Source organism: Corylus avellana, chromosome ca7 (assembly GCF_901000735.1).
Source record: "Corylus avellana chromosome ca7, CavTom2PMs-1.0".
Taxonomy (NCBI): domain Eukaryota; kingdom Viridiplantae; phylum Streptophyta; class Magnoliopsida; order Fagales; family Betulaceae; genus Corylus; species Corylus avellana.
The window spans coordinates 24,780,628-24,805,181 of NC_081547.1; the positions used below are offsets into that span (position 1 = coordinate 24,780,628).

The 24,554-nt window shown below is 34.8% G+C and overlaps 5 protein-coding genes across 5 annotated transcripts; 2 read left to right on the forward strand and 3 right to left on the reverse strand.

The window, feature by feature from the left end:
• Positions 1–157: 157 nt before the first annotated feature.
• Positions 158–7,560, reverse strand: LOC132188556 (ATP-dependent DNA helicase 2 subunit KU80). Its single transcript, XM_059603049.1, has 12 exons — positions 7,494–7,560; positions 6,984–7,076; positions 6,846–6,897; positions 6,560–6,691; positions 5,394–5,797; positions 2,872–3,158; positions 2,559–2,754; positions 2,233–2,439; positions 1,580–1,747; positions 1,154–1,477; positions 577–707; positions 158–439 (listed from the first exon to the last, which is right to left on the reverse strand). The coding sequence occupies exons 1-12, from the start codon at positions 7,506–7,508 to the stop codon at positions 367–369; spliced, it is 2,082 nt and encodes a 693-aa protein (XP_059459032.1). The 5' UTR covers positions 7,509–7,560; the 3' UTR covers positions 158–366.
• A 259-nt stretch (positions 7,561–7,819) lies between these two features.
• LOC132186805 (uncharacterized) lies at positions 7,820–9,504 on the forward strand. Its single transcript, XM_059600869.1, has 7 exons — positions 7,820–7,983; positions 8,067–8,123; positions 8,287–8,412; positions 8,743–8,809; positions 8,923–9,015; positions 9,111–9,224; positions 9,351–9,504. Exons 1-7 carry the CDS (start codon positions 7,850–7,852, stop codon positions 9,402–9,404), a joined length of 645 nt encoding a protein of 214 aa, XP_059456852.1. The 5' UTR covers positions 7,820–7,849; the 3' UTR covers positions 9,405–9,504.
• Positions 9,505–9,759: 255 nt separating this feature from the next.
• LOC132186803 (proteasome subunit beta type-1-like) lies at positions 9,760–13,476 on the reverse strand. Its single transcript, XM_059600868.1, has 7 exons — positions 13,333–13,476; positions 13,105–13,212; positions 11,195–11,276; positions 10,691–10,820; positions 10,432–10,574; positions 10,254–10,340; positions 9,760–10,170 (listed from the first exon to the last, which is right to left on the reverse strand). Exons 1-7 carry the CDS (start codon positions 13,377–13,379, stop codon positions 10,096–10,098), a joined length of 672 nt encoding a protein of 223 aa, XP_059456851.1. The 5' UTR covers positions 13,380–13,476; the 3' UTR covers positions 9,760–10,095.
• A 195-nt stretch (positions 13,477–13,671) lies between these two features.
• Positions 13,672–17,730, forward strand: LOC132187186 (protein cornichon homolog 4-like). The gene is made up of 5 exons (XM_059601407.1): positions 13,672–13,842; positions 14,460–14,641; positions 16,776–16,898; positions 17,006–17,074; positions 17,585–17,730. The coding sequence occupies exons 1-4, from the start codon at positions 13,771–13,773 to the stop codon at positions 17,040–17,042; spliced, it is 414 nt and encodes a 137-aa protein (XP_059457390.1). The 5' UTR covers positions 13,672–13,770; the 3' UTR covers positions 17,043–17,074; positions 17,585–17,730.
• A 5,620-nt stretch (positions 17,731–23,350) lies between these two features.
• Positions 23,351–23,800, reverse strand: LOC132188050 (uncharacterized). Its single transcript, XM_059602464.1, has one exon. It carries the CDS (start codon positions 23,798–23,800, stop codon positions 23,351–23,353), a length of 450 nt encoding a protein of 149 aa, XP_059458447.1.
• Between the last annotated feature and the right edge of the window lie 754 nt (positions 23,801–24,554).

A 24,554-nucleotide genomic window follows, 5' to 3' on the forward strand; every position in this document is an offset into this window, starting at 1 on the left:
CTTTCTTGAGCACAGGAAAACATAAAAGAAAAACTCTGCACTCATGGTTTCGCCCTAGCAAAACAAACTTATTTTCTACCGTGTTCTCGCGGCTTGATTAACAGTCAGAGTGGTTATATAACTTTATCAACCTCTTCAAAAAAAAAAAAAAGGGGTGGGTTTTCAATGACTCCCGTTATGTATAAAAAACAGAAAACTAGTGTTTCAATAACATCCTTCCATGGTTGAAGCAGATCCTAGAATGGAAGATTTAAGGAACATTTACAATATAATCCCCGATTCCCCATCATCTAACAAAACTTTTGAGTGTCTATACATAACCGTGATCAGCATCAACATGGGGATACTACAAGGACTGACACTGGATTATCCACTCAAGTCCTCAGTTTTTGGCTTTAATTTAACCAAAAAACTTCTAGCTTCAGCATCACTAACTTCACTGCTTAGGAGAATAAAAAAAATAAAAAAAGAAGAAGAAATTAACCAGCCAAATGAAATGAGAACACAAGAACAATTATTGAAATGAAAGAATGCAATGAAAAAATGAATAGAACAAAGAAACATAGCGATATAAACCTGTCAATGGCTTCTGTCTTGGAGATCAGGGTGAGTTCTTTGGATGCAAGAAATTCACAGAAACTATCAAGGTCCTTCTCCCGGCAGAAGTTAGAAAGATGGTGCAGGAAATCGTTGAAATGTTTTGGTTCCTGCAAAGGAAAAACCTATGGAAATTAAAAAATAGTTGGTCTAACCATAGTTGTCGAAACAAATATGCTAAACTATGACCTAGAGATCACCAAGTTATATATATATCATGTTACAAACAATCATTGGAATAATTCTGTCCTAAAAGGACAAATGGGATGATAGCTAAATCAAATAAGTAGTGAAAAGTGCAAGTTATTGTCACTGAAAAGATCACTGCCCTACTGTTTACCCCATGCAAACCTAAAGAAAATTTTTAGTAGCCCACCGACCAAACCTTAATCACTAGGGTAGTAAGTATAAGGCAACTCAAGAAATGAAGTTGTACTATTTCACTGTGGCTTTAAATGTAATCTGGCCCTTTACCTAGTTTCAAACTAAAATAAAATTCATCAAATTCTACTCAAAATCAATTGGGGGTTGGAAGAAAATGGGGAGGGGGGGCTACCTGCTCAAGGATGCAACCCTTGCGAAGGGCAACTAGACATTCCAGTGCTTTAGAATAATTGTCCCCTTCATGGGAGTCCTCCACCATATCAAATATTTTGTTTTTCAAGTCCTTGATTGCTTTACCAACCCATTCTGGACCATCTCTACGTGACATCATGGTTTCAAAATCTTGGACAGGGGTCAAATCCCCAATTTTCTCAACCTTAACAGCAGATGTGTTTTCACTGGAATTGAGCAATTGAGCAGAAATGTCACTGTAACCCTCTTCCTTGTTCGATCCAGATGGGTTTTCTCGCAAAAATCGTCGATTTGATTTCTTCAGCTGCAATCCAAATAAAATTCAGAACATCAATGACCATGTTAAATTTCACAGCATACCATTTTTTTTTAAAAAAAAAAAATAAAGTGCAACAGCAAAAGTGACCTTTGGTTTCTCTTTGAGTTCAAAAATCCGGCGGAATGCATCAATAACAGACTTGTTTTGAGAAAGTAGTTCTGGATCAGGTTCAGTTATCTTCTTGAGGGTTTCATCAAGAGGAGGTACAGCTGCATCTGGGTGCTTTGATTTCAACTCAAGATGACGATAGAAACGCTGACAATTAACTTCAGTATTAGTTACAAGCAGAATACCTGCATACCATATTGAAGGGGCAAGAAAGCCGCAGAAACACACTCCTTGTTCATCTCTCACATAGCTTTTGAAATGTTGTCCTTTTAGAACTGCTCAAGACATTATTCTTGTATGACATCCTTTTACAAAAATCAAAATTTTCTCCCTGTTTGAGCCTGCAGTAATTTTATGTAATCCACGGGGGCACCAAGGGACCTGCATAATCGTCCTTCTAGGTCTTGTGGTGCTAATTATCTTCTCTAGAACAAACAAAACATGCTCTGTGCGTGTATACACAGCTGAAGCAACAAGCTGACAAGCATAAATAACTTTTATTTTTTTATTTTTTTTTAAATCTTTCTATAAGTTATATTACCATAATTACTTAATGGCCATAGACCCTGCACTCATTTGCACTCTATGTCAAACTACTATAATACAGATAGAGGAATTGCATGAATGAGTACCTCCAAAAGAGGATTTGGTGTAAAGTCAGGCTGCAGAGCTTCCTCTTTTCCAGGTAGTGCCAGGTCAAGCATCTTTACCAAGTTATCTGCAGCCTCTTGCTGCTGTTCATTAGGCTGCCATGATGCTGGTAAATTGTTGAAAGAGGGGAACTGAAATTCTCGAACGTCCTCAGCAAAGGGAAGCACATTAAAGTACAACGAATCAGGCTGCCCAGCAATTACACAAAAGCATGCAAAATTAGTAAGATCATCAAAAGAATGATAAGCTAAGATATACAAAGTACCAAGTTTAATAGGACTTAGTAAGCATGCGTATGAAGACTTACAATATTCTCCTTCTCAGATACGTTGGGTGTCAGAACCCCCACAACAACATTCCCTTGGCCATTTCTCCAAACACAACGCACAATAGCCACCTTATTTTTCTCCTTCATTGCTCTTGCTAAGGCAGAAACTGCAAGAACTGCCCTTGTATTGCCCGGGTCAGCAATGAAAACATTGGCATCTTTCATGTAATAGTGCCTTGATACATATATGTTGGTCAAGACAAAAGAAAAGGGAAATCAAATGATTATTATTGCAATTGAAATTAACCAAAAGGAAAGCTTAAGTATGCAAGTCAAAGCAGTGAAAACGTACCGCATTATGTTGGAAGCATCAGTAAATCCTAGAAGTTTTACACTCTTCTCTGGTTTGAACTTGACAGCATCCCATTCAGAAGGTGCTATAGGAACTACTTGAGGTCCATAACGATATCCTTTAATCCTTTCTTCTGGAGGTACAACTCTACTAGGACCTTCAACATTTTTGTACTCATAATCTACCTTGACCTCATGGGTGGCAAATTTATCAGTTGCAGGTGCTTTGTCAGAATATTTCTTCAGAGTGGGAAACTTCTCTTCTGATGTTTTCTTGTAAACCCATACCTAAAATCAATTAAGAAATGAATGAGATAAATTTGGTATGTTTCTATAAGCACTTGCAAAGAACAGGGAATAATTGAAGAAGCCCATGCATTAAGAACATTACACGGAGAAACTTAGGCAAGATACTATCATCACAAGACAACAAGAATCACAATTATTATCATAATGCAAGATACGACATTACTCAGTACAGTGAAATCCTATGCTACCAATTTGTTTTGATCAAGGGCAGCTTATGACCAATCAGTGGACTGGCATCAAAAGCATCAAGACTGTGATTACAGCCAATGGCATTGGCAACTTATACCTTATTGCACCAGATGCTAGGTGCTTGGTAGAAAATCAAGGTCCATAGAACTTTGGACAGATTTGACACTTGTAGATCATGGGGGAACACCCTGCCACCAATCCAAGGTATGACTTAAGATACTTGATTGCTAAAGCAGTCGGAAACTTCCACTGAACCTACCTGAGAATACTACTCTACTTTGGATTCCTTTCTAATTTACACCATAACCACAGCTCGATGCTACCCTGCCGCTCTTGCTCACTTGGTTCACACAGCACCTGGTATTGAGATGAAAAATAGGACCTAAATCTAGCTTATATACTATAGCACATGCTAAATGACCAATAAAATATCACCATGAGAGCTCCAACGTCTAAAGTCTCAGATCTCCCAGAGATCTCCTCTTTCAGACGCAATCTCTAGTTGCTCTCTCATCACCTCATTCTCATTGAAAATATGCTCTAATATATCCTTCTCCTGGTGTGCATTCTTGTATCACTTCTCAGTTCTGTCCAGCACACCTCCATTACCAAAAAGAAACTTGAAACACTGTGCTGATGCTTACAATTAACTGACATATAACATGTATCAGACAAAAGATGACTCAATGATGGCCCCAAACAGTGGTCTCCACATTTATCCTCTATCAGTTGGAAGAGTAATATGATACATTCCCAAATTCTCTTTGTAACAAAATTACTGGCCCCAAACCAAATTAACACACTTCAGTGACAATGGGGCTTAATACTCTCAAAATGCATGCACTGTTGAAGCAAAGGTAAGCTACTTGTGAAAGAGGTTGGCACCATTGGGCCGGCTTAGTAATTAGCAACCCAATTTGCACAACATAATTTAATTGCAATGCCCCAAATTGAAAAAAATTAAGTCCAATATTGAGTGAGTGGGTTATGAAGACGTGTGTGTCAAGTCCCATATTGATCGTGCACTAGGTGAAACTAGACTACATAAGTGACTCTATAAAGCTTCAATTATAACTTTGGCAAGTCCTCTTGAGGTATAACATCATGACAAATGGTATCATAATTAACTTAGTATTACCACGTGGCACTGAGACACTACGTTCCAATGTGTACCTTAACAAGGACGTCAAATTTTTGAGTAGGGGAGATTATGATATCTCAGATTGTGAAATTAAGTCCTATATTGAGTGGGTGGGTTATGAAGGTGTGTATGTGCCAAATCATGTATAGGCTGTCCATATCAGGAACAAAGCATACAGCTGCAAGATTCTAAAGATGGGGAAAATGTGTATTTTGTGAGAGAATATCTAAAAAGATAGGTTTTTTGTGACAGTTTTTTATAATGCAATTAGAATATACAGGAGAATAAATTTAGAGCGAGAGAGAGAGAAATAACAAAAAAAATCCAGTATTGTAGAACAAGTCATGAAAAGCAAATAATACCCAATTTTGTCTGTTTGTGGACCAAACTACCATTGTTGAAATCTAGATTATGGAACTTTAATACCCCTCAATAACATTTTGCCGAATTAATTTTCCGCAAGTCCAATGTTGAATTGTGAATGCTTCACATGTGATTGGGGACCAACAGCTGTCCCATTCATGTATGACTCGAAATTTGGGTTCTTTTGCTAATGTTTTATAGAAAAATAAAGTATGAGGCATGGGTTGGAGAAATTTAATATCTAATTAGTGTGATATTTGATAAGCATGACAGCTTGGGAGGATAGATAATCCACTGGCACATGTGATGACAAGTGGATCCCACAGAAAATCATTGACAGGTGTGAAATAGCTACTTCAAGATCAGGTTCAATTTGATGTGCCCAAGTAATTAATTTTGTCCCTTGTTATGAAAGAAAAAAATTTTTAGATAGGAAACAATATCATGGAACAATCATAATCTATAAAAATATGAATACCATATGCTTGACAATTACTTCTATACTGCACCAAATAGCTTACCTTAATCTTCATTTTGGAGCTGATTTCAAGATCACCCCTGAATATTGTAACTGGAGAAATATTTCGAGTTCTTAGAGCACCAAACAATGATATTGGACTCTCAACATGCACCAACTTTGCACATGTTGTTTTCGAAAATATATTCAATAGAAGATCATTTTCATCCATTACTCTCTTATTTGCATTCTCGCTAAGCCTTCCCCTCACAACTATACTTTCCATTCCCATGCCATGTTGAACCATTTGCTCACCGATGGTGATGATTTGGTCTTCTTTGCTTCCTTGAAATGGGTCTTTAATAGGACATAGTGCATTTGTTATAAGGCAAATGCGTTTCCTTTTTTTGTCTGTTTTTCCAAACCTTTTTATCAATATATCCATCCCAACAATTATAGCATCAAGAACTACAAATGAAGTCAAGGTGCCAAGAAAATATTAATGAGCACATAGTCAAATAGATATGAATTGCATTTTTGCTTAACAATTAACCCATTTATCTGGCAGTATTTGAACATATGACCTCACCCACCACCCAGTACTTATTGGGGTGGTGATGCCTTTGGTCTAAAGGTAAATGGCATGATTAACCATGATTAACTTCCAAAAATAATTATGTAATACATGTATAATAAGAGTATCTCCAAGCTTCAGATGAAGTTCATCATACATCCATCAAAACAATAACAGATATGAAATAAATACTAAATAAATAATAGATGCGATTATAATCTAGTATAATAATAATACAACATTGATCTTCACTAATGTTCAAATTAAAATGCAATTATTCTTTATTTTTCTTTTCTTTTTCTTTTTTTTTTTTTTTAAAAAAAGGCAGGCAGGCACAAGATTTTACAGAGTTAATGAGCTTTGTCTGCATAGAAAAATGTGCATAAGTCAGTCAGATTTTCTACAAAAATTTATGATTAGAGCTCACTCTCCTTGAAGCAAAGAAATTGCAATGGATAGATTTTTATTTTTATTTTTTAAAGTCCATAACAAAATTTTCATAAGAAGAAAAAGAAACTCAGCATTTTTGTTTTAAGTCCAATGAGCCAGGGGATGAAAATATTTAAAGCAGACAATACATGCCAAAGAGAAAACATTGACGATTGACACCAGAAAAGGATAATCTTCCAAAAACAAGTACAACAATTAAAGGATACAATCACCATTAAAAGTTCCTCGAGGAAGGTGTTGTAAAGTTTCAACAAGATCTCCATCAACAACTTTGGTATCTCGTAAAACCACCACATGTTCATACCCACCCACTTCCCTTGTCAGCTCATTTTTTGTGTCTGAAAATTCCAATGGTACCATCATTAAGTAACTTTTCCTTACTAGAGTAACTAATAAAGATCCTCCGCGTTCCAAAGCAATGAAATCATGAACATGAATTAATTAAATTGACATCAAGTGCCCAAAATCATCAATTAGAAAGCTAAGGCATACCTTCAGTTCCAAATAAAATAAGACCCACTTCATCAGATTTATTGTATATGAGCTGCACGAACAAAAGGAAGAATATTAGACAAAAGAAATTACAGAGAGATAATAACTAAAAATAATTCAAAACTTTTAAAGTAATACCTTTTTCTCTACTAGCAAGGAGCAGACTTTTTCAACTTCCGGAAGAACATCGTGCATTGAAGGACCCACATCGAGCAACAATAGCAAGGTCTCCTATTACCCAAAGCACAAAAAATTTAATAAAATAAAATATGCAATACATAAGTCAATTTTCATAAATTGGTAAACTAAAACCCTAAATCCTAAACCCTAAAGAGAGCATAATAGAAATCATAAACAACAAAAACAGCAAAATTAGAGCGCAGGGCAATTAGAATATAACGTATTAAAAGTAACCAAATGAGAGGGGAAGGAATTCGCCAATGGAATCAACAATAAAAAAAAAAATTAAGAGGCTTTAGTTACAAAAATATAAAGTAAAATAAGTACAGATTATGATCAACTGAGGCAGAAAGAGTTTTTAACAAACGAAGAGTTAGAGCAAATTTGAAATTTTGAAAAAAATTGTCAAATATTGGGAAGCAGAAATGAAGAAATTGTAGAGATATGTAGCGAGTGATATTGGTTTACCTTGTTCCGAGCCATTGAAGACAGAGAGAGTAAAAGCTTGGGGGAGAAGCTGGGGTGGGAATAGAGCAGCAAATGAACCGGAAAGAAGTCGTAATGTGATTTTTTCGTTTTTCCCGCCCCGGGTCAAGGAGTTTCTCAAATTACAAAAAAGTCCGAAATCTCAAAGATATTGACAACTGAACCCAAAAGAAGAGGCCTTGAAAAAAGCCCATTTAAAAAATTGCGAAGTTTGGAGTGTGTCACTAGGCCCAATGGCGGCCCGCCCGCTGAGAAGCGAGAACAATAAAATCCGTGGGACAGAAGCGCCGGTTGCAGAGAGACACGCACGCACGGATAATAGCTCTGAGCTTTTGACAATGGCTTCAATGGCATCACCGAGCATTCACTATTTCTACAAGAATCACAAGAAATCCTGCAAGAATTCCACCCTTCCCCGTGTCATTCTTTCTCAGAAGCAACCCGACCAACCCACTGACCATGTTGGCCGAAGGTACCCTCTCTCTCTCTCTCTCTCTCTCTCACTCGTATGCAAACAGAGCAAGATTTGGTTTGTTGAAGCATTGCATTTTGAAGGGAAATTGTACTGAGGAGCAGCGAATTAGCTGTAATTGGAGCCATCTTCAGCTTAAGGTACGTTTCTTTGTGCTCCTTATCTTTCTTTCTTTCTTTCCCCATTGGTAAATGGTAATTTAGATTTGTCATCTCGGTCCTAGTCGGGAAATTATTTGATCGAGCTCACCGATTGGTTTGATTAACACCCTTAAAAATTTTACGATTGTGGATTGTGATGCAGCGGAAAAAAACCTGCGTATTTGGGGGTTCAGAAAAACCCACCGGCACTAGCACTTTGTCCGGCTACCAAGAACTGTATCTCAACGTCGGAGAATGTCAGTGATGTCGTTCACTATGCCCCACCCTGGTAAAACTTTTCCCATTTTTCCTTATTTAATAATTTTTTTAGTGATATAATTGCAATTAATAATAATAATAATAATAATAATAATAAAAGATAACAATTTGGAATGGACAAAGTTTTCTTAAATTCCTTTTATATGAGCCGACCAGAAAGTGAAAAGCATATAGGAGCCAAGGAGCCGACCACGTGGGACTCGTGGGACTCGTGTGATTGCTACATAACATGTTCAAAAGGAACTATTATGTTTTTTTTTTTCTTGCCAACACTTGAGAAATGCGACTTCCACTAGTAGGTCAATGAAAACGTTGTGCACGTTGGTTTTTACTTTTATAGGAACTACAACCGCGGCAGGAAAAAGCCTGTGAGCAGAGAAGAAGCAATGGAGGAACTAGTCGAAGTGGTAAAACAACAACTTGTCTGAGAGTGGTTTAACTGCCTCATAATAGCAATTAGCATTTAACCTTTCTGAACTTTGAACTAAGCTGAATCAAGATCCTAAAATTCATCTTACAGATAAAATCGACGAAACCGGACAAGTTTACACCTCGGATAGTGGAAAAGAAGGCTGATTATGTTCGAACGGAATACGAAAGCCACATACTCGGGGTAGGTGTAACTTGTCTCCAATATCCTATCATGAACCTATTTTTTTTTTTTCTCAAAAAGAACTGGAAACATTAGGTGTTTTTCTGTTCCAACAGTTTGTTGATGATGTTGAATTTTGGTTTCCACCGGGAAAGAACTCGATAGTGGAGTACCGATCGGCATCACGGTTGGGAAACTATGATTTTGATATCAATAGAAAGCGAATCAAGGTAAGCATCTTAAATAAACGTAAGCATCTTAAATAAACAATCTCATGTTGTTAGTGGGTTTACATTCATAGTTATGTGAAAAGCAACTCCTCAGTCAATTTATATGGTCTCTGGAATTCTTAACAGGCATTGCGACAAGAGTTGGAAAAGAAAGGATGGGCGTCTGAAGACAGCTTTTGAGGGGCATTGCTTATACAACAAGAATAAATTATATACCGATCGAACCCTCAATTTTTATAATCATGTACTGATGGTGCTTTAAAGGCTAGATCAAAAGAAATTTTCTAATCTTTTTTTGCATTTCTAGTACCAGTTTTTTAACTCTTTCACCCGAGGCAATGCAGCTTTGAAACTAAAATATTATAAAGATAATGTGCATAATATGAAAGCATGCTTTTGTCACAAAGTACAACCCATCACCTGAAGAATGAATGTCACAAAGAATCATGCTTTTGTGCGGTGATGACAAGGGTGATGGGTTGCTCTAAATAACGTTTCAAAGGTTCTCTCTACCAGACATTATATAAAGCAGATATATATCAAATTTATGTCACTCAAACGCCAAATTAATGGAGATCATTCATAAATCATTAGCACATCTAATTTGACGAGTGTTAGACTTAAATGTATAAACTTGGGGCAAAGACAGGTGGAGATATATAATACAGGAAACTCATGTCCAAAACAGGCATCACTTCTTCAACAATTCCCATAAGGAAATGCAATTGTTCATATTGAACTCGTTGACAAGCTAAAACTTAATTGACGAGTCATGAGAACACTGAAAAAACCACCATGGCAATACCATCAAAGATTTCATACAATTTCAGCATTTTGCTTTGAAGACCAGCACAACAATTCAGGACAGAAATCAGTCTTTCCTGAGTTCAATGTATTCACGACGAATACCTTCAGCATTTAGGACGACAATTTCAAGCTTGTCTCCCTGTAAAACATCCACGACTTGTTAAAAAAGAGAAATAGAAACCTCCCACAGAAGGGCAGAATTGTAGAGAACCAAAAACTTACAGTGTATATATCCCTCTCAGTTGCAGATGCAAAAACAGTTTTAACCAAATCAACTGCTTCTGATTCAGAAAGTGGTGTAACAGCATCCTGAAGGTCACAGTTTAAAAATCAGGCATATGTAACATATAGATGCTGAAAAAAATACATAAACCCATAATTTAAGTCAACAACAACACACCAGGGCAGGCAATAAGAGAGGGCTGGGAGACTTCAGTTGGTTATCCAGAAAGGGCATGATCAGTGTGGAACCAGAACCTTGGGAACTGTATCCAACTCTCTCATAGGAACCAACAGCATCATAAGTGAAGACACAACCCTTTCCTGTAGTTTTGGAATTAAACCCAAAAAAGAAAAAAGAAAAAAAAAAGAAAAAAAGAAAAGTGCGTCAATACAAAGAAAGGGCATGAAAATGACATTTAAAGCTTGTAGTAGTTTACCTTCACTGTCAAGGCCACCTAGAACATTGAAGGAATAATACGGAAAGAAACGCTTATAGTAGAGGGTGTTAGAGAGCAGTTGACCCATAGCAGGGCAGCTCATCTGCTTGTTGTGTTGTTGCTGATAGATCTGTATACAAGAAAGAATATCAGTAGATTAGGCATGAGTTCAATTTCATGTCCCCATATTTATATCCAATAAAACAATGTCTACAGAAACGAGAATTAAAAACTTCAAACCATACAAGACCTACATGTGTTTTTACAAACATTAAATTTAATAGAAAAAATCCCCCTTTTTAAATTATATACCAATTAACCAAAACCAACAGGAAGATGGAGTAACAAACATTAAAAATTTGCATCTAAATGTTGGAAAAGCTATTTATGAGGAATGTTCGAAAGCCAGGTGATTCCAACCTAAATTACAGACCTAAAAACATAACTTCAACCAATGTACTTCTTGCAGAAGATATATTAAATACAGATATTTTGAAACCTCACCAAGTGCCTAGCTGCCAAGAGCTTTTGTAAGGCTTTCACATCAGCTTGAAAACCAGAAGAAGCCATTACACACTTGTCCGCTCTGCAAGGTCAAGGGAAAGAAAAATGTTAGACATGACCTGATTATATCGGAACCCTGACAATTGATCTACAGCCTCTTTCCATAAGCTTTAGAACCTTGCTATCAGGTGCAAAGAGTCCATAAAATATGAGCAAAATGAAAACAAAGGGCTGATTCAAAGTCACTAAGCAACAACAGAATAAAAATTTACTTCAGTCACGTGTCACTCATTGAAAACCATTTCACACTACTTCTGTATCACCATAAACTTACATTTAACAACACAGATCTAACTAGTAAAAAGACACCAAATAAGCTTATTTAACTGCCATTGTCCTAACAGAGCATTTAGTAGTTATCCACATGGATGAATGAAAAGGTAAAACTATCCTACACTGCTTCAAGACATCAGGTATTTATTCCAATACCAAGTAGCAACCACTAATCCACACCAAAATTCTTGGCAGAGCAATATGTTACTCAAATATTCTTTCTTCCTTTAAATAAGAAGCATGGTCCAGTCATATGTATTTGAGTCAAGCAAAACATGAAGGTCAAAGAATTAACTTCCCTGTAATATATTCACTGAAGTCAAGACTACCTAAATTACCTATTCTGTGAATTGTATGAAGCTTTTCGCTTCTATACTTTTCTTCTATGCCCAACCTGACATTGCTAAAATTCCTAAACTATAACCTCCTCCGAAAATCACAAGAATCCCACTTCTAATTATTTGTCCACCCAATATCCAATTATAGATAAGGAAACTGTAAGACAAGACCATTGGCTTTAATATATATTTTTTCAAAAGGCATGGTCTATGGTGGGCAATGATGTTGTAGATGCTATTCAACCCCTTTTTTAGCAGTGGTAAACTATTAAAAGAGGTTAATGCAACTATAATCTCTTTAGCTCTCAAGAAGAGATTATAGTTGTTGAGGCTTGTGGTCTTAGGGAGTATCACCCCATAGATCCCATGTTCGAGACATGCTAGGTGCAAACTCCCCCTTGGTGCCACACCCCTTGGCGTAAAAACCAGCGATTAACTCTGATCCGTGTAGGGAAACTTTCGAGGGTTCGGTGCACGGGTCTGAGGTTTACTCTGCAGGAGTGGGTCCGAAGGGCCCTACCTTGTCAAGGTTCCCCGTCATCATAAAAAATTAAAAAAAAGTTCTCAAGAAGATTAACCCTTCTTGAATGAGTGATTATGGGCCCATCTCTTGTTGCAACGTTGTGTATAAGTGTATCACTAAAATTCTTGCTAACCCGTTGATGCCTAGCTTGGATCATCTTATTAGTAAGAATCAGACTGCATTTATTCCCAACCGAGGCATTTCAGAGAATGTTCTTCTAGCTCAGGAGATTGTGAGAGACTATCACAAGGAGAAAGGATAAGGGTGTTGTACCAACAAGGTAGATCTTATAGGTTGTTAATGCAGTAGCGTGTTCTGGCGTTGTTGTTGATTTTTGTATGGTATGCTATTAGACGTTTTTTGAGTTCAGCCTCTTTTTGTGGCTGAGTTCCAGATTCCTCTGGAGTTCGTTTGTACTCTGAATTGTTATTAGTAAAGTGAAGCTTATTCATAAAAAAAACAAAAAACTGTAAGACAAGATTTTCCCCTAATATTGTGCCAACCCAAAATCCGAAATTTGTACTTCAACGAGACTGATATTCGATACAATCCGACTCATGCGGGAGAACCAATTCAATCTCCAAATACTAAAGCTGAAAACCACCCCCACCAATCAAAATCTTTTCAATCAATCCCCCAAAAAAACCAATAAAACCACCTAAACTTAAACAACCAAAAAGGAAAAAAAAAAAAATACAGGGGCAAAAGGAGCGTACAGTTTGCAGATTTTGGAGTAATCGCGCGTGAGAATACTGTAACCGGTGGACATGCGAGTATCGGCCGCGACAACGCAGTAATCAGCTCCGGCAATTGCAACGCAAGATCTGCACATAACGAGTACATACACCACAAACTATACATAAAAAAAAAACATCGTGCCAAACAAAACTGAACAACGTACAAATAGAGAGAGAGAGAGAGTGAGAGAGAGAGAGAGAGAGTACCCGCCATTGTTGTCGTATGGAGACCAGTTAGCTTGCTGCTTCGTCATGATTCGTTGATACCTGATGGAGCAAAGAACAATGAGAGAAGAAGAACTATGGTGAGGAAAGAAAGCAAAACAAACTTTTTCTAATGTTCAGATCTCAATTGGCTTTTCCTTCAAGAAAACAAACTAATACGACGTCGTGACCTATAAGTGGGCCGTAATGGATAAATCAGCCCAATTATTATAGGCCCACTGTGAGGATTGGATCAGGCAAGTTTCTGTTCCCTTTCCAAAAGTAGAAATACTGTATAAAACACATGCTCCCCTCCTGGACAGTAGAAAGTTGAAAGTTTTCCACCAGTGCAGTGAAATCAAAACGTGAGCAAAACAAAAACACAGAAATCGAGAACACACGCACAGAGAGAGAGAGAGAGAGAGAGAGAGTAGAAGGGCCATGGCTGCCCTGTGGTTCTGGCTCTTGTCCTTCTTCTTCATTGTAGGTCTGCTATGCACCCTCGGTTTCCAGGTGTTTGATTCCTCAACCCAATCAGATTTTCTTCTGTTTTTTGTTATTCTATTTTGAACTTTTAATCTTTGATGTATTCGCAATTGGTAAATACTTCTGTGACTATACTCATCGCTAGCAATGCTGGATTCACAATTCAGTACCTTTTTTAATTCCATTTCTCTTCTGGTTCTGATTTTCGAACACCTCTTTTGAAAATCAAAAAGTTTGCTTTCAAATTACTGAGTGTGTTAGAGAAGCATTTTTATGGCTGTGAAATAAACAAAAATTTGGGTATTTCATAAAATTGTTGGAAAACAAGGAAAATCTTTTAGGGAAATGAAATTTTTATGCAGAAGAACTCTAACAATTTTGGCATTATTGCATCTGGTTAATTTCGGCTTTGCCTACAGAAGTGTCATTTTACCATCTATGATCATGTGAGAGGGTTTTTGATCTTGGCCTAAAGAAAAAGAAATTATTTGGTGTAAAACGATGATAATCAAATATTACAAAAACATAGTTCAAGTAGCAAGAGCTTTAAAGTCAACGACTGGGCTGATGTATTGCCGTGCTTTGTTTAGTGTTCTTTGAAAACTTTAAGAAGATTAAGATTAAGCTTTGAGGATCTTTTGCAGCTTATGTGCTTGGTGGACCTAGAGTTTGACTATGTCAATCCATATGATTCAGCATCTCGGATAAACATGGTTATTGTGCCAGAGTTTGTAGCTCAAGGAGTCTTATGCTTCTTCTATCTTCTAACGGGAAATTGGCTTATGTTTTTGTTCTCTCTCCCGTACCTCTGTTATAATGTGAGATTGTAAGTTCTCTTCTCACCCTCCTCGGCAACAAATTGTGAATGAATTTCATATAATCTGTCTCCTCTTTCGAAGACACCAACATGATTGTGTTATGCACTTTAAAAGTTACTTTCATGTGATTTAATACCATGATGTGAGTAATACTTTGAAAAAGGGTCTTCCGTGTTAACTATTTGCAACTGTAAGTGTGGCATATATATTTCATCATCTAATTACAGATGGGGGGACGTTATGGGAAATTAGTTATTGCATTCAGATGAATTCATCCTTCTGGTTTGTCATATCATGGCAGATCCTTTTACTTTGCAAGAAGCAAATATAGATAAAATAAGGGTACAATTCACAGTCATTTATCCACATGAGTTATCAACGACTGTCATTTCAATGAAGATTGATAACTTTTTGGATATGTTCGATCTCTATTGAGATATCAGATAAGTATGATCCTTCATTGTTAATTGTCAATAGAGTGAGAGGATGTTACAATGATCGTCCCCAAGGTTTAGTGTCCTGTAATGACATTGTCCCTAGGTTGGATAAGCCATGAAGATGTCCCATTCTTGTTAGTGATCGCCTTGACACTGACCTATTTGCTGATTGCATGCTAAATAGTACATTTTTCATATTCCAAGCATTCCCTTAAGAACTGAAATGGAAATAGAAAGTGTCAATTTCCAATTTGGGTTTTAAAAAGTTTCTTTAAAAAGGTATAATTTTCTGGATCCCTTCCAAAGGCCGAACATTGAAACTTTTAAAAGGTATGATTTTCCAGATCCCTTCCAAAAGCGAGACATTCAATGTTAGATATTTTTATAATGCGTTTAGCCCCTAGCTGATCTTGCTTACCCTTGTAAGAGCATTTGGAGGAACAAGGCCCCCTCAAGAGTGACTTTGTTTTATTTGGCAGCAGCACTAGGGAAGACCCTGACTTTGGATAACTTAAGGAAACAACATGTCATAGTGATGGATTAGTGTTACATGTGCAAGAGAGTAAAGAATCCATTGATCATCTTTTGCAACATTGCAAAGTAGCTAGAGATTTGTGGATTTCGGTTTTCCGCCTTTTCAGGATAGAATGGGTCATGCCCCAACAGGTGGTGCAGTTATTGGCTAGTTTGAGAGGCCATTCTAGTAACCATTTCATTATAGAAGTATGAAGGATGATTCCCCTACGCTTGATGTGGTGTATTTAGAGAGAATGCAACGCCCGAAATTTTAAAGATTGTAGAGAATGGTAGTAGAGTTAAAAGTTATATTGTTCAAAACGTTCTATGGGTGGATGGCTGCATTCAATAGTTCTCATTTTTCTAATTTTCCTGATTTTCTAGATTTGTGTTCTTTTTCTTCTTCTCCCTAATTGGGTGTCTCTCTTATATACTCCATGTGCATTTGGGTTGTACCTTTCTGCACTTTCTAATAAAATTGAATTATTATTATTATTATTATTTTGATAAGTAATAAAATTGAATTACTTATAAAAAAACATAAAGGTATAATTTTCATTGAGAAATGGTGTGATCAGAATATAGCTTTACCTTTTACTGCTGTTTGCCCTTCTGCTATGACCAAAGAGGTTTTTGTATATTCCAGTTGAAGGGGGAAGGTCATTGTGAAATCCCAGGGGTTGTTGTAGTCCTACTCAAAATTTAATAATATTCAGCATGATCTATTTACAATATATATATGGTCATCCAAGATTAGAACTCAAGAAGTAGTTTCTTTTTTGGTGTGTGTAGATCACATCAATCAAAGCATGAAACTTGAATCGTGCAGTAGTTCTATTATTGTCATGACACACATTCCTTGATTTATAGCTTTTAACTTACAACTTAAAACCAACTAAGGATGACTTTCAATGCCTTTCCTAAATGTCAGAAATATGCACAACAATTGTTCTTTTTTTCTTTTTATCCCAAACTATTGATTCAAGTTTTACAAAGTTATGCATTTGATGAATATCAGTGGGTCATCTTTCCCACTCACAAGACCAATTGAACTTTATTTGGCATGGCCAAGCACTTGCACACATACATGCATTTTCAGATTTCACATAATTTAGCAAGTTTTTGTTAATTCATAATCCAACCCCAGCTCAATAAATGCATCTGAGATGATTTGTAATCCTTTAATCAGGTACATTCGGCGACAACACTTGGTTGATGTAACTGAGATCTATAACCAGTTGAGATGGGAGAAAAAGCGGCGGTTCTTTAAGATCGCCTATCTTCTTATCCTATTCTTCCTCTCTCTATTCTGGTATTTTGATAATATAGCTGTTATTATACTTTTGGTAATTGCTGTTGATACTTTTAGAGCAACTTTGGTGAAATTGTGTGTTCCCTTCAATGTAAAATCTCTCTTAGGTTGCTTTGGAGTGTTACAGATGAACATGATGACTAATCAAGAATTGCTGCTCCTGACGAGCTTGCGCTGTAAGTAGTTTATGGTACTTGGACTTTAAAATAACATGATGAACATTCACTTTTTTTTTTTCCTCTTTTTTAAGTTTTCATTCTCCTTTGCGGCTATGCTCTGTTCTGGTCGATGCTGATAGAGAATGACGAGGAAGAAATCTATGCATGTATATGATTTTTTCAGTGAATGTTGGGACAAAAAGCTGGGTCCTATTGAATTGTTAGTATAGATTCAATCTTCAATGATTTTGGGAATCTAAAACAATGTCGGGTTCCATTTTAACAAGTGATTGAGTTGAAAATTGGAACATATTAAGAAACAACAATTTTGTGTCTTCGATTATATTTTGTTAACACTAAATGAAACTGTATATATATACCAATTTAATCTTAAATCTTAATATATTTCTTTTTCATACTTTCTCTTCTCCCTCAATAAGAAATCATAGCTGTGTGTCCCTGCATGTTACATTAGTGTGAAGTGCCTCTTTACTGGATTATTCTGATTACTGTTTTGTTGAATTCCAGGTATCTTTGATGATGGAGGGTCTGAGATACAGATTTCGGTGATCATTTTTGGGACTTCTGTAAATTTAGTCAGGATATGACACCTTATCGATAATTGTATTATTATGTTCTTTCACTTTTTCTGTCCAGGCATTCTTCCTTTTTTTCCTTTTGTTTTTAAATTGTTTGGTTTTTATTTGTTATTTATTTTATTTTTTTTTGTTTTGACAATTGTCCATAATAGTGGCCCTTAATTAATGAAATTTTAAATGTAGATTATAATTTGACAAAGGCACGGAAGAATTTTCTATCTAATATTTTGTGAAGGCGTATTGCACAATTATTTTTAAATATTTTTTATATATAAATTTAATATATTAACCATTAGATTTTTTTTTTTTTTTTTAATAAATATTAGCCATTAAATTTGTAGACTCACGTGGATTTTACACAAATTCAATGATAAATTCATTTATTCACAATGAAAATATATAGTTAAAAGATAGTGAAAAACTAATAAAATTTTATTATTTCTCTATTTTGATTTTTGTGGGAAGTCTGTTAGTTGTCATTTCTTCATTACATCCGTAATTAGAAGTTTGTGGACGGAGTAACATTTCGGATTTTTTTTTTATTTAAAAAAAAATGCGAAAATAATTCCATTTACGTTGGAGAAAAAAAAAAAAAAAATTATAAAACAGATTGAAACTTGGAGATAAACCCCTCCTCCCTTCAAATTCCCCACAAAGGAGTGCTAGGGAAATAATGTTAAATGTTATTTCATATTTTTTAACCTCCCTCTAAAATTGATCAGGCTATAAAATCACAATTGAATTTGTGATAAATCATTATTGTATTTTAATCCAATAAAGAGAATAACAGAAGAAATAGAAAATGGAGATAAGAGAATTTATGGGTAATTTGGTATTAGATTCTTACATCTGCCACTAGAAAAAGCTCAATAGGAATACTTTTTTTTTTTTGCTCTTAATTGCTTGATAATATTTCCATTACAAAATTACTCATATTTATGAGATGTGCTACATGTACATCTCTTAGACATATGTGGTCCACCTCTTTTGAAAATCAACTATTGGTCCCACAAATCTAAATGTTGATTTGCAGTAAAAATTGTACAGAGATGGACAACAAATATAAAAATAAAAATAAAAATAAAAATAAATAAAGTATTTCTTCATATTTATAGGAGAATTGGGATAGGTAAAAATAAAATAACTAGAGAAATGTTTGGTTTTCATTTTTTGCTTATTTCTTGTCCAAGAGATGGGTAAATTTTACAATTCAATGGTGAATTTTTGTTAATTTGGGTTTTTTTTTTTTTTAAAAGATGAACAAGAAATGAGTACGAAAATGATACCAAAAACACCGATCAAATAACTATGATAATCAAATAATAATAATAATAATAATAATCAATTCCAATAAACAAATCTCCATTTATGATAAATAATTTTTATCCTTCTAATGTATTCTACCACTCCTAATGTTAGTTTTTTTTTTTTAATTTTTTTTTTTTAGTTTATAAGTACTTTCATTCATTCAAAATAAATTACAACAAAAATTAAAAATAGAAAGCAAATAAAAGCTAAACTAAAAAGCCCAATCCAGACATCCTAAATGTTAGTTAGTTTGGTGTCTTTGACTTTGAGGAAGTTAATATCTACATACAATGGTAGATAGTCTTATACAAACAAACATATATAGGTCTAGATGCATTTATAGATACATGAATATGAGGGAAAGGAAGTTAATTTAATGGAAAAAACTAACAAGACAACGACATCAGAAAACAAGTGGACAACATGTATTAGTAGAAAGTACGTGTAATTCAAGACATGAGCCTAGAAGAAAGCACAAAGATGAGCAAATCCTTAGAGTACGATAGCAGCGAATGATTGTGAATAGCAGATAATTGCGGTTAATATTCATCTATATGCATGTATAGTTATATTCAAAAGTAACTAATTAAAAACCAAAATATATGTTTTAGATAATAAGAAAAAGACAAGCTGTTGGATGTGATTTTTGCCTTATATTAGCTAAATATACACAATATAAAGGTTTTAGAACATCTATCGAAGATCTCGATGCTCTCACAAAAGGCTTACTCCTAAATGATTGTGTGAGAGGAAAGACATAAGTTAGAGTTTTCACGGACACAATACTAGGAGGATGAGACTCATTTTCATTAATCCCGACTCATGAGTGAGGCTAGAACTAAGCTATAGCTCGAACAACCTTGAAAGGACACGCATGTGGTTTACCCTGCATTGCAGATTTGTCTAGGTCCCTTTCTAGCTAATTGGATGCTCAATGAATAATGTACTACTATGTAAATCTTAAGTACCAACTTCTTGAGTTCTTATGGCTACCTTTAGTCTATTTAAAAAAAAAAAAAAAAAAAAAAAGAATAATAATAATTAGGAAAACATGATTTGCTAATAGTCAAACACATGTTGGAAACTAGTTTAAAATGAATGCTTTAGATTTTTCAAGCGTACAACAACATTAACAAACAAATCAAATAGCCATACATTGAGTATGTCATTAATTTTTTTGGGCTTTTTCATTTTTAAACGGGAGTCAAGCATGGTTATTGACTTTTTGAAGATATCACCGTCCTAACGTGATTGACAAGTTTCAAAGTAGGGTGTTGAAGAGACTTGCATTGCATGGTTCTCATCAAGTCAAGTCACTCATGTTGAGGCATTTCTTTAGTTACTAAGAGACTTGCATTGCATGGTTCTCATCAAGTCAAGTCACTCATGTTGAGGCATTTCTTTAGTTACTAAGAGCATCTTCAGTAGTGTAGTTAAAAGAGAGATATTAGCTAAATTTAGCTATTTTTGTCCTTTTTTTTGCTCCAACAGAATAGTTTCATATTAATTAGTATACCTTAACTACTACAGTGAATAGCTTCATATTGTTATTCACTGTAGCACACTAGATTGTTAAATATAATATTATTTCCACATTATTTTCTCTCTCTCCCTCAATGTTTCTCTCTCTTCTTTCCCTCCCTCAATGTTTCTCTCTCTTCTCTCTTCTCTCTTCATGAATTTATGATACAAATTTAAGTCTTTTGAATCAGTAAAAACTCTTCAAAAAATTGAATAGCATGCATATAATTGACAAACTAAAAATGGAAAAAAAATAAAAATAACACACAGGTATGCTGCTTGAATCAATTCTATTGCAATTTACAAGATGATGCAAAAGCGGTCGCAAATTTTTTTAAAAAAAAAAAAATTAAAAAATAATATTTAATAAAATAAATAATCTATTGGAGTTGATATTAAAAAATGAGTAAGTAAAATAGAGAATTGTGCTTTTTGACTAGGTAGAATATCTCTTACTGCTGGAGATGCTCTAAGCTATCATTTGGTTTTGTTTCTATGGCTATGGTTCAACTTTCCTTAAACGAATGTTTGGATCTTTGACACATTTGATTTGATTCCGATAAATTGTCTGGATGTCTATAATTGGAAAAAATTGTGTTTGGTTTGATTGAGGAACTCACACGTGAAGAGGAGTTAGACTAATATGGAAGACACTTATACATGAGGAATATGAGATTTGTTGTAAGTGTTGAGTTTCGCATTGAGAAAAATAAAATAAAATTAAAAAAATGAGTAGATAATATACATGAGCAGACCTACACCATTAGCTTAGGTTTCTGGGTAGGGGTGATCATGCGGTTGCGGTTAGCAATTAGTGGCCAAAACTGCTAACCGCAACCACTTAAACGGTCAGTACATTTTACCAACCACTAAGCGGTTAAGCCTGGTTAGCTGTTAACTGCATCCGGTTAACTGCTTTTTTTACTAACCACTTTTTTGGGCTTATTTTGGGCTCACTTTAAATTTTTTTTCCACTTTTTTTTTTTTTTTCCTTTTCAGTTTCTTTTTTCTTTTTTTGCCTTTTGGTCCAATTTTCCGTTTTGGGCTTATTTTGCCCTTTTATGTGCCTTTTTGGCATCAAAATATGCATTATTTAACAAGCATGTAGGTTGCGATATACTACATTGGGCTTGCTCCAAAATGAGACCATATTAAAAAAAAAAGAAAAAAAATGTAAAGGGTATCTAAAAAACCCAAATGCTATCGGTATCAACCAAAAAAAAAAAAAAAGAACATAGTTATATGAAAATAATCAGGATGATCAAATTCCTAACCCAAAGTAATACAAATATGAAAATCAAAGAAAACCCAGTTACTAAAAAGCTTTTAATATATATTAAAAAAACGGTTAGCGGTTTTCAAAAACTCACTAATGGTTAGCGATTTTTACTAACAGCTTTTAAAAGCAATTACTAACGATTACAAAGCGATTACTAAAACCGCATGAACACCCCTACTTTTGGGTTAAAATTATTTTTCAAACATGTATATTAATGTGATTTTGGTGGATAATGCCAACTACCCCTGTTGATGATCATGAAGAATCATTCTATAAGCACTGCAATTGGCCCCAACATTATCAGGGCTAAAATTACAATTCTCACTATTTATAAGACTCTATAAGGTTATTTACTCTTCGAAATCGTAATATATAAATAATTATCCACGGGTCTATTTATACAACTCTTTCACATTTATTGAGTCCTAATGTACAGTCCTTATCAATACCTTCAAAAAAACAAAAAAATTAAAAAAAAAAAGTCCTTATCAAGACTTTGATGAAACATGAGATGGGACTTTATAAATTGTCGTGAGACTTTTATAAATTGTCGGTTTTTGTTTCTTAAGTATTCTATGCAATGGTCATCACCTAATATTAATTGGGAGTACGTTTGTGTTCACACGTGAAGATGAATGTTAGAATATAAATAAAAGAGTCATATTATACATCATTTTCAAATAAAATAGTCATATTACACATCATTCTCCCAGCCGCCATCTAGCTTCCAACCATTCCTTTCGTAAATCTAGGAATCTACAATTGGATATGTAGGACCCATAATCCAATAGTGAATTCACTCGTCCACGGAGATAGGTGAAATATGGGATTGAAAATTATTTTCATCATTTATTTAAATTAAATAATTAAATTCATACATTCTTATCGGCTTAAGCTTTTGAGATACAAGGTAATTTAAATATTGAATAAGAATAAAATTCTTGTTTGATATGCATGGTAAATCGGATGCATGTCATTAACAACCCTAATTAGGGTAAAAATATGTGACGAGAAGACTATAAAGATTTTCTATATAACGGTTTGGTCCCTCTTTCTCTCCACACATTATTATTAGAAATCTCTATCTTAGGTTTTTAATGGACCTAAGATATGACATTTTGCACAAGAATTTTTCCCAAGATGTTAAGTGCCTTATGAGTTTAAGGCATACATGTGTCTTTCCTTATAATAATGCCATGACAATGTGATTGTATTAATTTTATAGATCATTATGATCCTGGAAAAATTGTTGAAAAATAAAACATGATTACGGGACTGCTACGTACACAACGGTCATATAATTAACTGAGATGTTATAGTAGTAAAAATCAACTCTTTTATATTAATTTTTATTGTGACATCATCAAATTATATAATAGTCTCATACATAACATAGCTCTAAAAATAGGAAAAATATGCCTTTTCATCAAGTTAATTCAAAACCTTACAAAAAGGAAGCTAAAAAATATGCCTTTTCATAGGCTACAATTATACGAAACCCCTACTCTAGTACTAATTTTATTCGATCAAAAATACCTTAAAACTAGCCATGCCATGCCATCATGTTGTCTTTATGCATGCTAGTCGCTAGAGCTGGATACCACCTCTGCCATTGAAAGAAGCTCTCTCCTTAATTTGCTTATAGTTCATGGCTATGAATCCCTCAATTCTCCTCTCCAAATCCTTCATTTCCTGTTCATCTTCACTATCATCATCATCATCATCATTATCATCATCATCATTCTCTTCGTCATAGCCATCATAACCATGAAATTCATCATCATCATCACCATCCTCCTCAGAATTATTACTGTACGCATCATAATCCAAAGAAATGAACCAATCAAAATCTTCTACGGATGGCATAACAGTGGTAGTACTACTCCCATGATAGATTACCATGATCACCACGATAATGTTAAACATGAAAAACAGTGCCACGTGGTGAGACCTTTTCACGACAATAAACTCGTATGTAGAAAGAAAAATGTCGTGCAGTTTGGAGACTGATAAGAGAATCACGAGGATCAGAAGCATCGTTGGGCGTAAAAGAAGTAGAGGTACGGAAGCTATGATCTCCATGCAAAAACCCAACTCTGTTTTTCTCTACATATTATTCCTCCACTTAAATACAGCCCTGTTGAGAAGATTCAGGGACTGGGAAATTTTCTTAGAAGTTAGAAACTTCAAATGAAATATATTGTCCCAGTCAACGAACAACCTTAAATACTTTTAGCAGGATCCTTTGACGGGGTACACGCGCGTGTAAATATAGAACATTCTGTTTTAATACATGACATAAGGCAAACTTTGGTAATTTTTTTGGAGTATTGATAGGGGTATTATAATTTTTACTATCTTTTTAAAACATTGACATGAATACTTACCATGTCAGTAACAACCAATTAAATTTTATTGCTTAATTTTTTTTTTTACAAAGGTTTTGTACTTTGAATTGCTTGTAAACTGTTATCTTTTATATATAGTGGATTGACTTGCTAGGTCTGTCTACATGCCTGAGTGTTTAACGTTTAAAAAGTTCTTCAAATAGTTTCACTTTGTAACCAAAATCATGTGTAATGTCTATATGCTTTAATGTGATTTTGGTTATTTGATGTGTAGTGAATTATTTATTGCATGTGTTGTATAATTTTGTGAATTGGTTATAATTTGTGTCAAACATTAGGTGTTCTTTGGGGTCTAAACTGAGCTTTTCAAATGGTATTAGATTGAGGTTCACTCCATTTGGATTAACCTCTTGCGTGTGATCTTTTGTGTTTTGAGCGTTTTG

What these genes read in the sequence shown, in the direction of transcription:
- LOC132186803 (XM_059600868.1), bottom strand. Translation starts at nt 13,379, where the DNA reads ATGACGAAGCAGCAAGCTAACTGGTCTCCATACGACAACAATGGCGG. An exon ending in CCATACGACAACAATGGCGG is followed by an intron (nt 13,213 to 13,332) that starts GTACTCTCTCTC and finishes CGTTATGTGCAG; the next exon opens with ATCTTGCGTTGCAATTGCCG. An exon ending in CTGAGAGGGATATATACACT is followed by an intron (nt 10,171 to 10,253) that starts GTAAGTTTTTGG and finishes GATGTTTTACAG; the next exon opens with GGAGACAAGCTTGAAATTGT.
- LOC132187186 (XM_059601407.1), top strand. Translation starts at nt 13,771, where the DNA reads ATGGCTGCCCTGTGGTTCTGGCTCTTGTCCTTCTTCTTCATTGTAGGT. An exon ending in TATGCACCCTCGGTTTCCAG is followed by an intron (nt 13,843 to 14,459) that starts GTGTTTGATTCC and finishes GATCTTTTGCAG; the next exon opens with CTTATGTGCTTGGTGGACCT. An exon ending in CTCTGTTATAATGTGAGATT is followed by an intron (nt 14,642 to 16,775) that starts GTAAGTTCTCTT and finishes TCCTTTAATCAG; the next exon opens with GTACATTCGGCGACAACACT.
- LOC132188556 (XM_059603049.1), bottom strand. An exon ending in AGGAACTTTTAATGGTGATT is followed by an intron (nt 5,798 to 6,559) that starts GTATCCTTTAAT and finishes CTTCATTTGTAG; the next exon opens with TTCTTGATGCTATAATTGTT. An exon ending in AGGGTTGCATCCTTGAGCAG is followed by an intron (nt 708 to 1,153) that starts GTAGCCCCCCCT and finishes TTTCCTTTGCAG; the next exon opens with GAACCAAAACATTTCAACGA.
- LOC132188050 (XM_059602464.1), bottom strand. Translation starts at nt 23,800, where the DNA reads ATGCTTCTGATCCTCGTGATTCTCTTATCAGTCTCCAAACTGCACGAC.
- LOC132186805 (XM_059600869.1), top strand. Translation starts at nt 7,850, where the DNA reads ATGGCTTCAATGGCATCACCGAGCATTCACTATTTCTACAAGAATCAC. An exon ending in GGAGCCATCTTCAGCTTAAG is followed by an intron (nt 8,124 to 8,286) that starts GTACGTTTCTTT and finishes ATTGTGATGCAG; the next exon opens with CGGAAAAAAACCTGCGTATT. An exon ending in ACGAAAGCCACATACTCGGG is followed by an intron (nt 9,016 to 9,110) that starts GTAGGTGTAACT and finishes CTGTTCCAACAG; the next exon opens with TTTGTTGATGATGTTGAATT.